At 62.3% G+C, this 15,455-nt stretch overlaps 2 protein-coding genes across 3 annotated transcripts in view; both read right to left on the bottom strand.

Annotated features, from left to right (window-relative positions):
- Positions 1 to 701: 701 nt before the first annotated feature.
- Positions 702 to 5,586, bottom strand: GNAT1 (G protein subunit alpha transducin 1). The gene is made up of 9 exons (XM_045199809.3): positions 5,340 to 5,586; positions 4,097 to 4,139; positions 3,835 to 3,976; positions 3,557 to 3,714; positions 3,333 to 3,461; positions 2,957 to 3,086; positions 2,606 to 2,759; positions 2,275 to 2,466; positions 702 to 1,935 (listed from the first exon to the last, which is right to left on the bottom strand). Exons 1-8 carry the CDS (start codon positions 5,443 to 5,445, stop codon positions 2,276 to 2,278), a joined length of 1,053 nt encoding a protein of 350 aa, XP_045055744.1. The 5' UTR covers positions 5,446 to 5,586; the 3' UTR covers positions 702 to 1,935; position 2,275.
- A 2,503-nt stretch (positions 5,587 to 8,089) lies between these two features.
- Positions 8,090 to 15,455, bottom strand: part of SEMA3F (semaphorin 3F) — a 28,063-nt gene continuing 20,697 nt past the window's right edge. For both annotated transcript variants that reach the window (XM_053929847.2, XM_053929848.1), the window contains 13 exons: positions 15,228 to 15,321; positions 13,923 to 14,042; positions 13,565 to 13,704; positions 13,339 to 13,453; positions 13,113 to 13,182; positions 12,803 to 12,947; positions 11,866 to 12,088; positions 11,153 to 11,241; positions 10,983 to 11,024; positions 10,645 to 10,802; positions 10,400 to 10,467; positions 10,022 to 10,155; positions 8,090 to 9,404 (listed from right to left, as the gene is read on the bottom strand). In XM_053929847.2, the coding sequence (XP_053785822.1) occupies positions 8,994 to 9,404; positions 10,022 to 10,155; positions 10,400 to 10,467; positions 10,645 to 10,802; positions 10,983 to 11,024; positions 11,153 to 11,241; positions 11,866 to 12,088; positions 12,803 to 12,947; positions 13,113 to 13,182; positions 13,339 to 13,453; positions 13,565 to 13,704; positions 13,923 to 14,042; positions 15,228 to 15,321 (1,809 nt within the window). In that variant the 3' untranslated portion in view covers positions 8,090 to 8,993. The remainder of the gene's footprint in view (positions 9,405 to 10,021; positions 10,156 to 10,399; positions 10,468 to 10,644; positions 10,803 to 10,982; positions 11,025 to 11,152; positions 11,242 to 11,865; positions 12,089 to 12,802; positions 12,948 to 13,112; positions 13,183 to 13,338; positions 13,454 to 13,564; positions 13,705 to 13,922; positions 14,043 to 15,227; positions 15,322 to 15,455) is intronic.

Genomic DNA, 15,455 nt, shown 5'->3' with positions numbered 1-15,455 from the left:
CATTTGCTTCACTCGGCCTGATTCCAGCTCAGCGATTCTGTCCTCGCTTTCGGGGCTTCTGGGTCCCATCGTCTTGTGCAGGAGGCCGAGGCCTCCAGGCTGGCATTCGGCACTTCCCACTGTTTCCCCACCCCGTGTCCCCCTTCCCTGCTTCTGCTCTACTGAATTCCTGTGGCCCCCAAGCCCCTGTTCCTGGAGCTTATACACCCTACTACCCCAGCCAGAATGAGCTCCCATCTCAAAACTCCCCCTTACCTTGGCTGGTGTGGCTCAGTAGATTAAGCATCAGCCTGTGAACCAAAAGGCTGCTGGTTCGATTCCTAGTCAGGGCACGTGCCTGGCTTGTGGGCCAGGTCCTCAGCTGGGGGTGTGCGAGAGGCAACCTGTTGATGTTTCCCTCACACATCAATGTCTCTCCCTCTCTAAAAATAGTCTTCAAAAAATAAAAACAAACAAGCTCCATCTTGATCCAAGACCACCCCTGCGAACATTTCCCACGGCTCCTCTGCCCCTTGATGGGGATCAAGAGGCACAGGTCTGCCCCATGCTCCCAAGAGTGCCCCTCTTCCATTAGGCCACGTGCTTCAACCTGGAAGGAACCATCTTCCCGCTCAAGTCCAGCCCAGCTCTGGGCACTTCATAAATGCTCATGACTGGTGACAACCAATCCTCCCCCCTCCCCCCAAGAAAGGACAGGGAGGCCGGATGCGAAGGTTTATTGATGAGTCTGTGCATCTAGCTGAGGGGAGTGCGAATCCCGCCCTGGCCTCAGAGACGGAGGCACCTGTCCTCGCCTGCAGTACAGGTCCCGTCCACGGACATCAGCAAGCGCTGGGTGATGGAGGGGCAGTAGGGAATGGGGATGAGGGAACGTGGGCCTTTGTCCCTCAGTTATTCCTGCCAGGGAGTGGGCCCTGGATAGAAAGGGCAGAGTAGGTGCTGTCAGAGATGAGGGTCACCTGGGTTTGCTTGTGACCCTACCTGAGATAGACCCCTGGGGCCTCCATCCTGTCCCCCATCCCTGCCTGGGGCTGATCAATGGGAGCTGGACTCTGCCCCAGCCACCCCTCAGGACAGTTCAACCATTGGCCACCACTGGTGTCAACAGTACCCTCCCTCAACAGACCGTCCCTTTGGCCAGCTGGCCCGAAGTGCTCTGGGTTGGTGGGTGAGGCAGGCCAAGGATCTGGTGTCCAAGAACGGAGGGGGCAGGGTCTGTGGGGGAAGGGGCTAGGGGCCGCTCTGAGACTGGCACGGGGGGATGGGTCCAGCTTGAGTCTCTCCCCTGGCACCCAGGGGCTCCCAGGCCTGGCCCCACTCAATAATTCACCTATGTAGGAGCTGCACAGGCCAGAGCTGGCTTAGACTTTGGACCCCCAGAGCTGCTGGGAGGGACAGTCACTGGCCACTGGGTAGACAGGTGTCAGAGTTGTCACATGGAGGTGGTAAGGCTGGAACGGGCTGATGGTGAGCAGCAGGCCTGCCTGGAGGAGGGATCCTGGCCTACCCCCCGCCCTTCATGAAACTCTGGGAGGGAGGGCTGTTTGCTGAACTCAGACCCACCGGGTGAGTCATGGCCCCCTGGGGCGGGAGAGCTGCTGGAGATTGGTCAGTCGGGCACTGCTGAGTCACCGTGTGCTCTGGCTGCCCCAAGTCCTGCCAGCTCCTAGCTGGGGCTGGCTGTGGTGGGTCCTGGAGGCCAGCGCAGCCAGGCCGTGAAGGGCAGTGCGGGGGCTGGGCACCTGGCTCAGGGAGGCCTGGGAGCCACAGGGGAGGGTCAGGAACTCAAAGCCAGTAGGGCTCTGGGTTTTGGTTCTGTGGCTGGTGGGGCCACAGGCTGGGCCCTGGAGTCCTGAGGGGCTGACTGGGTCCTGTTGGCTGAGGCTACAGGGTGGACAGGCTGCAGGGTCTCAGGACAAGCCTGGGTTCAGGAGCCTGGGAAAAGAAGAAGGAACCTCGTCAGCATCCCCAGCCCCAAAATCATTGGGCTTAGGCTCAGAGACATTGTGGAGGTGGATTTGGAAGCGAGGCCATCTGAGGGATTGGGGCCTGGTCCAAACAGATTAAGTGGGTGGGACTTGTGAGCCAGGGGAGGGGCCTAGGACAGTGGGGTAGAGCCTGAGGAGCCAGGGTGGGGCCTGGAAGCAGAGGGTTCTGGAAGCTGGGAGCGAGGCAGTGGAGTGGGTAGGCTGTGGTGAAGTGGGGTGGGGATGCAGCTGGGGCACTGAGACCAAGGGTCACTACTGGGAGGCCTCCCAGCTGGGAGACACCCACCTCAAAAGAGACCGCAGTCTTTGAGGTTCTCCTTGATGATGATGTCCGTGACAGCGTCAAAGACAAATTTGACGTTCTGCGTGTCGGTGGCGCACGTCATGTGGGAGTAGATCTCCTTCACATCGCGGCGCATGTTGAGCTCCAGGAACTGCACCTTGATGTAGTTGCCTGCGTCCTCGTACGTGTTGGGCCCTGCGGGGCAGGGGGCTCTCACTCCCAGCCCCAAGTCTCTCGGGGATGGCGCAGGAGCACGACCCAGATCATGCGGGTGGCGCGTCACCCTGCGGCGGGCTGCGGCGGGGCAGGGCCGGGGAAGGGGGTGTTTTCTCACCGTCATAGTCGGGGAAGCAGATGCTGAGATGCGCCTTTTTTATCTTCTCGGTGAACACGTCCTTCTTGTTGAGGAAGAGCACGATGGACGTGGTGGCGAAGTAGCGGTGGTTGCAGATGCTGTTGAACAGGTGCAGGCTCTCGTGCATGCGGTTCTGAGGAGGGCAGAGGCCGTCGGGCACCCCGGGCCACGGGCAGCGACGAGTTCCCTCCAACAGCTTCAGGCCAGCCTCCCCTGGACCCTCCCCGCGGGGCTGCGGGCTTCCCCCTCTCCTCTTCAGACAGCTCTGGAACAAACGTCCCCTCCCGGACGCGCCCTGCTCCCGCAGCACGGGTCCTGCTGGGCGCTCACCACTTCGTCGTCCTCCACCAGCACCATGTCGTAAGCGCTCAGGGCCGCGATGAAGATGATGCAGGTCACCCCCTCGAAGCAGTGGATCCACTTCTTGCGCTCCGAGCGCTGCCCGCCCACATCGAACATCCTGCAGGGCCGGTGGGGCCTGAACCCGCGAGTCCAGCCCCCTGGACATGCCCGCAAGCCTTCCCTCGCCTCCCAAGGTTGGCTGGGGAGCACTCGGACGGGAGGGGCATCCAGAGGGGCCGGGCCTTCCTGCGGGCGGGATAGCTGGGAAGGGGCAGGGTCTCTCAGGGGGGACGGGGCCTTGGGGAGTGAACTTGCCCGCATGGGGCCCCTGAGTTGGGACGCGGGCGCGGCCGCTGGGTCGTACCGGAAGTTGAGGTCCTTGAAGGAGAATTGCGTCTCGATGATGCCGGTGGTCTTGACACGCGAGCGCAGCACGTCCTGCTCAGTGGGCACGTAGCCTGGTGTTACCAAGCGTTCCAGGTCCGAGAGGTAGCTGCGAGAGAGCCGGGGATGTGGGCGGATGGGGCGCAGGGGCGTGGCCGGGCCCGCCCGCGCCCCTGCTCCCCCGCGCCCCGCCCACGCGCTCACTAGCCCGCGGAGTCGTTGAGCTGGTACTCAGAGGCACGGTCGAAACAGGCCTGGATACCCGAGTCCTTCCACAGCCGCTGGATGATGTCCGACATCTCCTTGGGCATCGTGCCCTCCTCAATAGTGTCCGCCATGTGCATCAGCTTCCGGGCATCGTCCTGGGGACAGGGTGGGAGTGGTTGGTGGTTGCCCGGGACTTGAGCCCGGTCCTGCGCCTGGAGTCCTCCGAGGCCCCGCTCGGCCCCGCTCGGCCCCCCTCGGCCCGCCTCCCGGCACACCTGGCGCGCGGAGTCTCCGTACTGGATGTTGAGCGTGGTCATGGCGCGCACGATGGCAAGGATGGACTGCAGCGTGTTGCCATAGATGATGGCGATGAACTCGAGGCACTCTTCCAGCGAGTACCCATCCTGGTGGATAATCCTGCGGCCGGGGCGAGCCGGGGTCAGCGCCTCGTGGTCAGTTGGGGAAGGACTGGCCGTGTGTGCACGCCCCCACCCCTCCCCCCCACCCCGCGGCCTCGGGAACGGCACCGGCACTCACTTCATCTGCTTGACGATGGTGCTCTTCCCAGACTCACCCGCACCTGGAAGGGAAGCCCCGCCTCAGAGCCGCGCCGACCGCCCCTCCCCCCCACTCCCTCCCATCCCCTGCCTACAAAGTTGGGGAAAGTGGCTAGGCCGACCCAGAGCGCCAGCCTAAACCTCGGTTCCCCCTGTTTTCCTCTCATTCCCCCATAGTAAGGTCCTGACACCCTAGCAGCAAAAACGTTTGTAAAGGCCAGGAGTGACGGAAGAATGCTGAAGAGGGGCATCAGCGACCTCAGCTGTGCTGGGGAACCTGCAAGGTCCAGGTTTCCTCCATCTGTTAGTCTGACACGAAAATAAAGAAAGCCTGGAGCGCCACCTTGTGAAAACATATGGGATTGCATGCCCGGGATTATTTGAGCCGGGTGGACCCAGCTTTTCAGCTGGGGTGGGGAGTGTCTCCCTGAGGCTCAGAGGGCATTAGCACCTTTGGTGGGGGAGAGACAGAGCTGACAGCCCCTCTAAGCCTGCCCTCGCAAGGGTATTGGGCACAATTAACGGGATTTCTGGCTTAGCCTCCCTGTCTTCCCTGTCCCTGGAGAGCCCGGGTGGAGCCTGCACCCCTCTCATAAGAGTTCCTTCTTCCCCTGGGGGGATGGCAGTGGCCTTGAGGTGCTGGATCCGAGCCCCACGTCCCTCATGGCCACGGGGCCATGGGCACGCTTTATCTATTCCCCTCCGTGCCTTAGTCCCTTCCTCCCCCTGAAGCTGCTTTGCAGTTTGCCCACAATACAGCTCTGAAAACTGGGAGCCAGTGCGTGGCCCTGGGTGGTCCTAGAGGGTGCCCACTTTCAGAAGGCCTGTGACCTCCTCCCCAAAGGAGCAGCCCTAGTGTGTGGCCCCCAGGAGTTCCCTGGTTTCTGAGCCTTGCCCAGCAGGGCCACCAAGCCCAGCCAGGGCAAAAGTGTGCCCGTAAGCACACGTCTGTCTACAAGAGTGGCTGGTACACACTTCTTAGGAGGGGAGGCTGCCGGAGGTGGGCCCTCTGGAGAGGGGTTCCACAGTGTGCCCAGCTCTGGGGAGCCAGGGCACCAGCAATCAGGTCTGGCCTTGTCCGGCCAGGGCTCCCATTCTGTTCCCTGCCCTGCTGCAGGCTCTCTGTGCTTCCCAAAGTCATCCCTGCTTCACAGAAGGACCACCTGCCTGCCCCCAGACCTCTGGCTTTGTGGCAGTGGCCCCACCTTGGCCCACACCCCTACCCAAAAGCAGCAGTTTCACAGTTCGGGCATCCTTCTCAGCATCTTCTTTCAGCTTCTTTTCTAGCTCCCTTGAGTGCTTCTCCTCCGCGCTGGCCCCGGCCCCCATGGCCCCGGCGGCAGGTGAAGAAATGGGGTCAGCTGTCTCTTCTGAATGGAAGGGTCTCCAGAGCCAGGCTCAGGCCAGCCTCTGGCCTCCCTGGACACTCTTCTGGCCCCAGGACTGGCAATCAACTGGCTTTCCAGACCTGTGCAGACCCTGGTGGGGCTGCTTAGTGGGATTTGGGTGCTGGGGGTACCCAAGAGCCAATCAGAGACAAGGACAGGTGAATCCAGCTCAGCCCCCAGCCCTTCTAATCAGGCTGGCATGGCCCCAATCCCTCAACTGCTGACTCTGCACCCCCTCTACCACCTCCTCCAATCCTCCAGGAGACACCCTGGACGGGGAGATACATCAATCTCCTGCCCCTGCCCTGGAGGAGGGAGACAGGTCAGGGGGGTCCAGGCTCAGAAAGGGGAGGAAAAGGCCTTGAGCCAACAGGGTGGGGGCCATCGGGGTGGGGCTGGCAGCAGGGAGTGAGGGGGAAGGATGCATGGAGCACCCCCACTCCCGCCGGGCCCAGCACCGGGCCGGGCACTGCTCCTTGTCTTGTGAGGTCAGGCTGCCCCTGGGGGAAGGCGCCCGCATCCTCGGCCCGTCGTACTGGTGAAGGAGCAAAGGCTCAAAGAGTCACACAGCAGGAGGTGATTGGGAAGGGCAGGGTGACTCTGGACCTGGACCTGGACCTGACTCCCTGGACTCCACGCTCTTCAGGGAGTCAGAGGCAAACGTGGACATGGCATTTGTGCCACATGAGGGGGCGGTATCCGGCCCCGGCAGGGCCGCTGCATGCTGTGTGCCAGTGGGCTTGGCGGGTGTGCACGTCTGCTGTGTGTGCCTGGGGGGGTGTCTATCTTTTACTGGCCCCAAGTAAGGCAATGGCATGATACATATTTGTCCGTGTATACACGTGTGTACACACGTTCCCGTGCCTTTGCGAGCACATGTGCATGCCTATGCACACCTGTTTGCACACATGTGTACGTATATGTATGCACTTTTGTACACTTCTCTTTGTGTGTGCATGTGCTTGTGCACGTGTGTTTGGGTGGATTAACATGTGTGCAAAATGTAGAGATGTGTGTGCATGCATGTTACTGCATGTTTACATGTGTGTCTGTGTCCACATTTGTGCATGTGTATACCGGTATGTGTGTGCTTTCCTGTGCTCCTTTTAAAAAAGATTGTGCTGATTTATTTATTTAAACTCATTTATTTTCAGAGAGAGAGGAAGGGAGGGAGAGAGGGAGAGAAACATCCATTTGTGGTTGCCTCTCCCACACCCCCAAGGGGGGACCCGGCCTGCAACCCAGGCTTGTGCCCTGATGGGGAACTGAACCGGTGACCTTTCGGTTCGCAGGCCACTGTGCCTCCTTCTGTGCATATGCACCTGAGTGCAGCAAAGTCTCTGACCTGCAGAGGTGGCCGAGCTCGTCCAGGGAATGTTTTGCAGGTCTGTTGTCAGCTGGGGAAACTGAGTCCCAGAGCAAGTCTGGCACTCAAAGGGAAAGGAGGGGTGGGGCCCATCTGCTCTGCTCCTGTTCTGTACCCTGTGGGTGCTCTGGGACCTGCCTAGTGGTACCTCTGAGGCCTGCCTGCCAGTCTTTGGGGACTGTGGTCTGTGCGTGGGTTCAGGTGGGACAAGGCGTGCTGCTGGGAGGCAGTGGCTCGAGGGAGCCTGGAGTGTTAGTCCCCAGGCTCTGGAGATTTCCCACCACCCATCAGAGGACCCAAACCCTGGGCTCCCAAGCCTCCCTCCAGGGGGGCCGGAGCCTCCTGCTTGGACTGTCTTTGCCTTTTAGCACTCAAAGCTGTTCGAAACCCGAGACCACGAGAGGTTGCCAGGGCCCCAAACCCTGAGCATTGAAGACTGTCGCTGACACAGATGGGGGTACTGGTTCAACTCTACCCTGTTGGGAGAGGGAGGGAGTCTGTCCAGGAGGGAGATCATTTGTCCCTTTTCAGCTGCAGGTTCCATACTCCACCCCCCACATTGTAAGTGGGGCCCAGGGAGGTTCTCTGCAGCCCTTTAGACACTCACTGCCCAGAGGTTTGGGGGGGTACAGGAGCCCAGGTTCGTTAAACCCACAGAACCCAGGTTTCTGCATATCGAGTTTATTTAAGGTGGGGACAATCCACTACCTCCTAGTCCCTACCTGGCCACCAGGCACGGCCCTAAGCCCTGCTGGGTCCATGGGCCTCTGCAGCTAGGGCCTGACTCCACACGTGTGGCCCAGGGTTCCCAGCCCCACTGTCTCCCCTGCCTCAGCTCTTCACCTATCTGTTCTCCCCGCCTCCGCTCGTCTGCTCCTGCGGGGCCCTCACCAAGAGGAGAGCCGCTGGGTGCAGGCAGGAAAGATGGGGCTTTCGTTGCTTGAGGGGAAAGGGGAAACTGGGCTGTGGGGCTGTGGCGTTGTCTTGCCAATTCTGAGTCCCCAGTGATGGCACAAGGCGGGACACAAGGCCAGGTGAGGAGAGTGTTGAGCAAACCAATCAACAACCGAAGGAGCGAATGGAAGCTGGTCTGCAGGAGAGAACGTGTGGGAGCGATGGCCAGGCCACAAGGATGGGGGTGCAGGGCAGGAAGGGCAGAATCTGGGCATGGGCTGAACCCCCATCCTTCTTCCCCTGCCAAGGAGAAAAACCAAAGTCCAGTCCCAGAGCCAGTGTTTATTAACAAGATGGAACCCAAAGGTGGTGGCGGCCTGGGCAGCAGAGGGCCACCAGGAGCCCCCCACCTCCCCAGAGGCCCCCCTGAGCTATTTACACCCATCATCTGAAGTGGTGGGCAGAAGGGAGCCTGGGGAGCCCCGCAGGCCCCAAGCCTCCTCCGTGGCCCCCTCTGCCCTCAGCCCTGCTTGCGCCCGGCCCCTCTGCTGTTCTCCCAGCCCCTGAGTCAGTGGCACAAAGCGAGGAGGTAGAATGGCCAGGCGGGTGGGTGGAGGATGGGGTTGGGCTTGCCCATGCAGGGCTCCTCTTCTCTAGTCCCCAATAAATAGAGAATAAATACCTGGGAAGGAGCTGGCCTTAACTGAGTGCCCCCCTCCCAGGCAGGGGCAGGCATCCCGCGCTGGCCCCTCCTTCCCTCCCTCTCCGAGTGCATCTGAGCCCCCCCGCCCACCCCCAGTCTCCAAAGCAGTCCTCAGTCCACAGCACGGCTTAGGCCGACAGCACACACTGGTGAAGGTGTGCAGCCACGCCTGTCTGGGTGGGCGGCGGGCTCCCTCTCTGTGTCTTGTGGGTCCCAGCAGCGGCTGTCAGGCAGGTGGACCCCCAGCTGAGCCGGTGGCCTGTGTGGTCCTGGCCAGGCCCTACCCGCTGGCCGGGCCCGATTAGGTGGCCTTTGTTTCCTGTTGTCTCTGACCAGCATGGGTCTGAGTTCTGGATGCTGCTGCCACGGAGGCAGGCTATGTACAACCCACCAATAAATACTGTCTTTGCAGGGGCAGGGTGTGTATAGAATATAGATATTTTTATATATATATATATCTATATATCTTTTATATTAAAAGGGACAAGGGACAGGCTGGCCCACGGCCCGGCTCAGGCAGCTGGCCTCATGTGTCCGGCGGGTGGTGGCGGCGGTTCCGGGGCTTTTTCTGGTCCTGGGGGTCAGGAGGCCTGGGAGCCCCTGGGGCCTCCCTAGGGCTGGGGGGCACGTGGCGCCAGTAGCCCTGGCAGTACTGGTGGATGAGGCCCACTTCCGGCTGGGCCAGCAGCTGGGCCAGCTCCTGGTACGAGGGAGTTGGGGGGCCGGCGCCTGCGGGCGGTGGGGCGCTCATGGCCAGTGGTGGGAAGAGGGCAGCATGGACAGCGTCCCGGCCCAGCACGTGCAGCTGCACCCGCGTGACCACGTGTTTGAAGTTGTTCTCGGTGGCTGTGCAGGAGTACAGGCCGCGATCGCTGAGCTGCAGGGCGCGAAGCAGCAGGCCCTGCTCGGTGCGCAGGAAGCGGTCCTCGGCACGGATCTGCGGGGGCAGGGAGGGTGGCTCAGGGGCTGTGCAGCCACCCTGCTTCCCCAGCCAGCTCCCAGATCAGGCCGCCTTTGTGGCCGTCCCGTGGAGGGGCACCCACGTGGAATGTCCATACACCAAGAAAACCCACACGGAGGTTTCACATAACACCTGAATGAGGCACCCGTACAGTTTTCATCTCAGGAGGGGTGACCCTTAGGGGATTCTGGACGACGAGACAGTTTTGGAGCACACACGGAGTGTTTCTATTTAATGAGAACATCCAGCTGGGCTCCCTCAGAAAATTTCCGTGGAAGGAGGGAGGCCTGGAAGGCATTTCCATGAAATGAGGGCCACCCCACAGAGCTTCCACATGCCGGGCCCACCCCCAGGAGGTTTCCCTACAATGGGCACACTTCCCACGGAAGCGCACACGGAGCTTCATGTACAGACGCACGCCCATACTTGGTCCCCTGCAATACGGACCCCCGCAGAGCTCCCACATGACTAGGGGACTCCCTCATAGGGAAGGGTGCTCAGGTTGGCTCCTGTCAACATTTCGCCCACGTGGAATTTCTACTGTACGGAGGACTCCCACACCCATGGGGGTGCTGCGGGGCACAGGAAATCACCTCCCGGCGCCGGTCACTGGGATCTCGCTGGAACAGCCACTTAACGGTGGCCTGGGGCGAGCGGGGTTGGCACTCCAGGAAGGCGGCGCTGCCCGCCACACCATACTGCACCGATTCCACGGCATTCTTGTTGGCTGGGGAATGAGAGGGCGCTGCGTTTAAGCTGGTGAGGGGCCGGCACCGAGGAGCCCGTGCAGGGGCAACCCCCACAAAGGCAGGGATGCACCATCGGGCATCCACTCCTTGCGGGGGTGGCTAGGGACATCCCATCTGTGAAACCCCAAGCCTCCTCACCCCTGCGGGTCACGTGAGACTCCTGTCACTAAGGCCCCGTGAGCAGCTCGGTGGGGGGGCCGCATGGGGGGCCTGCACACTCACCATTGGAGTTGAAGCCGCGGCACTGCCTGATGGGGTTCCCGTGCCGGACGTCCTGCCGGCGGCTCCGCCTGGGTGAGGAGAGCTCCTGACGGAGGGTGCCTGAGGAAGCTTGCCCCCCAGGTCCCTAGCCCCTGGAGACCAGGGCTCACAGACTCCCCTGGGGTGATATCACATCCACCTCCCAACCCCCGGGACAGGGCCCTGGGTGTGGTGGCTCAAGTTCCAAGGGTCTGGGGGGTCCACACCTCTTGGAGGATGCTGTGTAGCGGGAACAGGCCTGGCCATCCCAGGCGCAGTAGGGGTCCCGGGCAAGGCAGCAGTCAGCACAGGCAGCCCCATATGCCTGGCAGCGGTGCAGGCTCAGGTGTGTGACACCCACAGCGGAGGCCACGTACAGTTGTTGCTGGGGGAGGGGATGGGGCCTGTCAGTCCCCTCCTACAGCCAGCCCCCATCCTGAGCCAGCTGGGCTGGGCCCCTGCTCTTCCTGTTCCATGCCTCAGTTGCCCCATCCCTATGCCAAGGGCTTGACCCCAAGGGGCCGCAGGCTCCATCCCTGCTCCCAGACCACTTCACCAAACTCACCCTCTTCGAAGAGATGGTCATGGTCTTAACTGGTGCTGGGTCCTGGAAGAAGATAAGGATCAGCTGTGGGTTCTGGGGAGCCCCCACCAGCCCTACCCTGGAGGTCTGAAGTCAGGAGCTGGTACTGGAGGAGGGCCTGGGTGAGGGTGGGCCTGGGGTGTCACACCGACCTTGAAGACCTCCACCTCCTCCAGCATGAGCTCCTCCATCTCCTGGTCGTCCTTGGGTAGCACAATGACCTTCTGCACTGTCCCGCGGTCTGGAACGGGCCGGGCAGGGCCTCAGTGGGGCTGAGGACACTGGGGAAGGGGCACCAGCCTCAGCCCCTTCCCCCACCAGGGCCCAAACCCCAGAGGGCAATGGGGCAGCAGCTCTGTGCGAAGGTTGAAGAGTTTCCCCAATGACGGGAAGAAGTCCAAGGGGACTGGCCCGGGATGAGGGGTGTCAGGGCCAGGGCCTGCCCCTGCCACCCTAGACCCTCCTTTGGACTCTGCTCAGAACAGGAGGCTGGAGGTGGCCCCTGGCTGAGGGCTGCCAGGACTGGGGTGGGTGTGCTCGCATGTGTGAGCATGGGAGTGCGGGTCAGCATTCGGACCCACAGGTCCTGGAGGCGTCTGCCACCTGCTGCCCCTTTCCTACACATACGTGGGTCCTCGGCACCCAGTGTCCCTGCTCTTCTGGCCCCCAGGGGGTGAGGATGGGTCTGCCCACCCCTAGTCTCAGTTATCCTGGCAACAGGAAGAACGCTCCAAAGGATGAAGGTGGCAGAGCTGACCTTGACCCGCCTGTAGCAACCCCTAGCAGCGTAGGTCCCAGCCCCGCGGGTCAGCACCCTCCACCCAGCGGGCCCAGCGCAGGAGGAGCCGGGAGCAGCAGTGGGTACCTGTGCCCAGGAAAAGCACCTCATAGCGCCCGTCGGCTGCATCCACCTGGTCCACGGCGACAGTGGTGAGCCGGTAGGGAGCGCCTGTGCGGACCACCAGGGGTCGCCGCTGCAGCGGGTACACGGCCTGGTACATGAGTGGGTGGCTGCGCATGAAGTTGATCACTTCGTCAGGATAGTCCTTGGTGGACTTCATGGACGGCGTGAAGGTCCCACCAGGGCACTGCAGGCAGGTGAGAGCGTCAGGCCCCGGCCACCCAGGCGGGGCTCCCTGGGCCCCTGAGCTGCAGGAGAGGCCCCTGTTCCGTCTGTCCCCCCCCCCCGCCCGCTCTGCTCTCCAGTGCAACTGGGCTTCTGCCCACACCCAGCCTCTCTGCAGGGCCTGCTCCAGGGGAGGTCCCAAGGTCCCGCATCACCAGGTCCCACTGCCACCTCCCTGGACTCATGTGCCACGACCTGGTGGCAGCATTCAGCAGAGCTGACCACTCTCTGTCCATGTCCTCACCACTCTGACGTCTGTTTCCTCTGGATGTTCCTCGCCCCTCCCCCCCACTCAGCAGGACTGCAGGCCCTCCGCACCTCTGCCCAGCCTCCCATTTCACCTTCTGGGGTCAGCCTCCCTGACCTCTGCTGAAACCAGCTTCTCCATCCCAGTCCCGACCATACTGAGAGGGAACCTCCCACTGCCTTTGATCGGATCCCACGGCCTCGCCTACAGTCAGCCGGCCACGCTGACCTCCTGCCCGCCATCTTTGCTTCGGGATCCTGGTGGGGCTGCTTCACAGCCTGATGCTGTGTGTACATGGTGGGCTCACATGTGTGTATGGTCCACCTCCCCACCTGTGAGCCGCACGATGGCGGGCCCCTGTCTGCACAGGGCTGGACCCAGAGCAGCCCTCCCAGACGGCGCAGAAAGGGAGAGGCAGGGGGTCCTCACCGTGCCAGGCCGTGGGTAGGGCATCTTCCCTGAGAAGGGCATCCACTGGTAGTTGGGGCCCTCCTTATGCGCAAAAGGCCCATTGAAGACCATGCGTATGTCTGCCATGGAGTAGACGCACACGGCCGAGCCTCGGAACACGGAGCTGCGGGCAGGGCGGGCTGCTGCTGTGGACGGGGCAGACCCTCGGCCCAGGGCCCGTCCTAGCCGGCCCCACCCCACAGCTGACCAGCAGGGTGGGGTCCTCCACAAGGCACAGCCCCCCAACCTAGCCACACCCTGCCACTGCTGGCGTGGGCCCCAGCCTCACCCCGAGGAAGTAAAGACAGCGTAAATGACAGGGTTCCTCACATCCTGGGTCTGCTGGACAAACACATCCTCTGGGAGCAGAAGGAGAAGGCGCTGGGAGGGTGCCATAGCCAGGAGCCCTAGGGCCCTGCCTGCTCCTGCCCAGGGGGACCCACCCCAGGTGCCCGCACCAGCCGCCTCCGCTCCCGTGGGAGCCATAGGACCCCACCCGCCTGCTGGGTGCTCACGGAGCTCATCAAAGTGCGTCTCGATGCCGTCCTCGCCCGGCACGGAGCACACCAGCCGCGCCTTCAGGAACGTGCTCCACTTGTTGACCAGGCAGCAGTGGCCTCCATCATCGTTCTGGGGGGCGGGGGGCAGGGGGCTGGGTCAGATCAGCTCGCTCAGCCCCAAGCCCATGCTGGGGAAGGGCTGACAGAGCCAGGACCCGGGCTGCCCACCCGCAGCGCCTACCAGGCAGATCCGCCCGATGCGGGCGTACACCGCGGGGCTCTGCGACGTCTCTGCCGACCGCTCGCGGAAGAAGAAGTAGAGCTTGTCGTCATTGCGCTCTGCGCTGTCGGGGATGAGCTCCGCGTGGATGAAAGACGGGTCTGCAGACGGGCAGGAGTCAGCTAGGCCAGCCCTCCTGTGACAATGCCTCTGTCCCCAACAGAATCCCTGCCACGTACAGGACCACCCCCAACTCTTCCCAAGTACAGGACCCACCTCCTCCACCAGTCATAGGGCTAGACACGCCCCCAACCCAACCCAGACAGGCTCCACCCCCCCCCGCCCCGCCCCGCCCCCAGGACCGGAGGGATGCGCTCACCATTGAGCCACCGGGAGTTGTACTGATCCGTGCGCATGGCCGTCTGCTTTCCAAGGGTGCGGAAGATGGCTGCGTCCGTGCCCATGAAGTCGATGTACACGCCAGCATAGAGCTCCTCATCTGTGGGGGGGCCGACGGGCCAGTCAGGGGGACCGCCCTTTGCCAGGGCCAGAGCACAGCCCAAATGACCTGCAGGGCAGGGTCCTGTCTCCCCCGCTGGCCCCCCAGGGCACAACCACATCACCAGCAGGATGCTGGTCCATGTCTGCTGGCTCTGGGAGGCCTGGGATTAAGTGGCACTGAGCTGTGATTAGCAGCCAGAGCCAGCTTCTATGGGGAGACACCCCCAGCAGGGCTGACGGCAAGGGGCACCTGCGGTCCCTGGGCAGCCAGCCCCACTGTGTGCTGCCCCCACCCCGCCAATCCGATACCCGTTAATAACCTCAAGAGCACAGATAAGAACAAAATGGAGTAAAACAATTAGGAAGTAATGAGTTGGAGTGTTTTCACCTTTTTAAAAGTAATTGATTTCATTGTAAGTTTATATAATTTAATTTTGAATAATAGCTGTGTTTGACAGCTGGCTCACAAAACACCTGAAAATGGAACCACCTCACTGGCTCCAAGTCTTCCTTCTAGACTCCCCCAGGCAGGCCTTGCCTTCCCGTGGGACCCCCTGGTCTGGGTGCTACCTGCAGGCTAGGACCCTGTCACTCACCAGGAGGGGGAGGAGAATGCCCATCCACTGCCCCGGGGGCCTCTCCCAGGCCTGAGGTGGCATGATGCCCAGCAGCTGCTCTGGGAGGCAGACTGGGGCGGGCAGACAGAAGGTGGGCATAGTGCAGGGCCCAGGACCAACGGTGGGCTCCCCCCACCTGTGGGCAGGGGCGGCAGCTGCTCCCGAGACCCCAGACAGGGCCCTTCCTCAGAGAACATTCTCCCAACCTTCCCAGATACCTGGCCAGATCAGAACCAAGCTCCCTCCAGTGGGTCATGGGGCCAGGACCCCAGGAGGGCTCTGGCCTTTGCAAGGGCCACACCGTGGATTTGGGGATAGGATCTGGCCTCCACAGCACCCAGATCTGTGGGGCTGGGTGGTGCCTCACACGGCCTAGTCTCTGCTGCTCAGCTCACGCTGGGGTAAGCTGTACCCCTTTCCCCTGCCAGGTGGGGCTCCACCGCAGGGGTTCAGGGCCATCATTTTCACCCTGGGGTAAGTGTTGGTGCCACCCTCCCCCCCATAGGCAGAGGCCACACTTCCCAGCTGTAGGACCAGGGTGGATGAGGGTGGGTGAGGGCACTCACTGATAAGGGCTGAGGTTGTGTCCAGCTTGGGGTCGTATGGACACTTTCCCTTCCCTGACTCGAGTCTCTCGGGCTCCAGGTAGAAGATGTAGTCCTGCAGGGCAGAGGCGGGCTCAGCATCGTCCAGGCTGGTCCCACAGCCAGGAAGGGCATGGGTCATCGGGCCCCCAGGGATACCCTGAAGCCGCCGCCCCCCTTCACTCCCCAGATCTCGCTGGGTTTTAACTC

Source organism: Desmodus rotundus, chromosome 8, assembly GCF_022682495.2.
Source record: "Desmodus rotundus isolate HL8 chromosome 8, HLdesRot8A.1, whole genome shotgun sequence".
NCBI lineage: Eukaryota > Metazoa > Chordata > Mammalia > Chiroptera > Phyllostomidae > Desmodus > Desmodus rotundus.
Note: the sequence above shows the minus strand (reverse complement) of the source record. Positions and strands in the feature narration are given on the sequence as shown.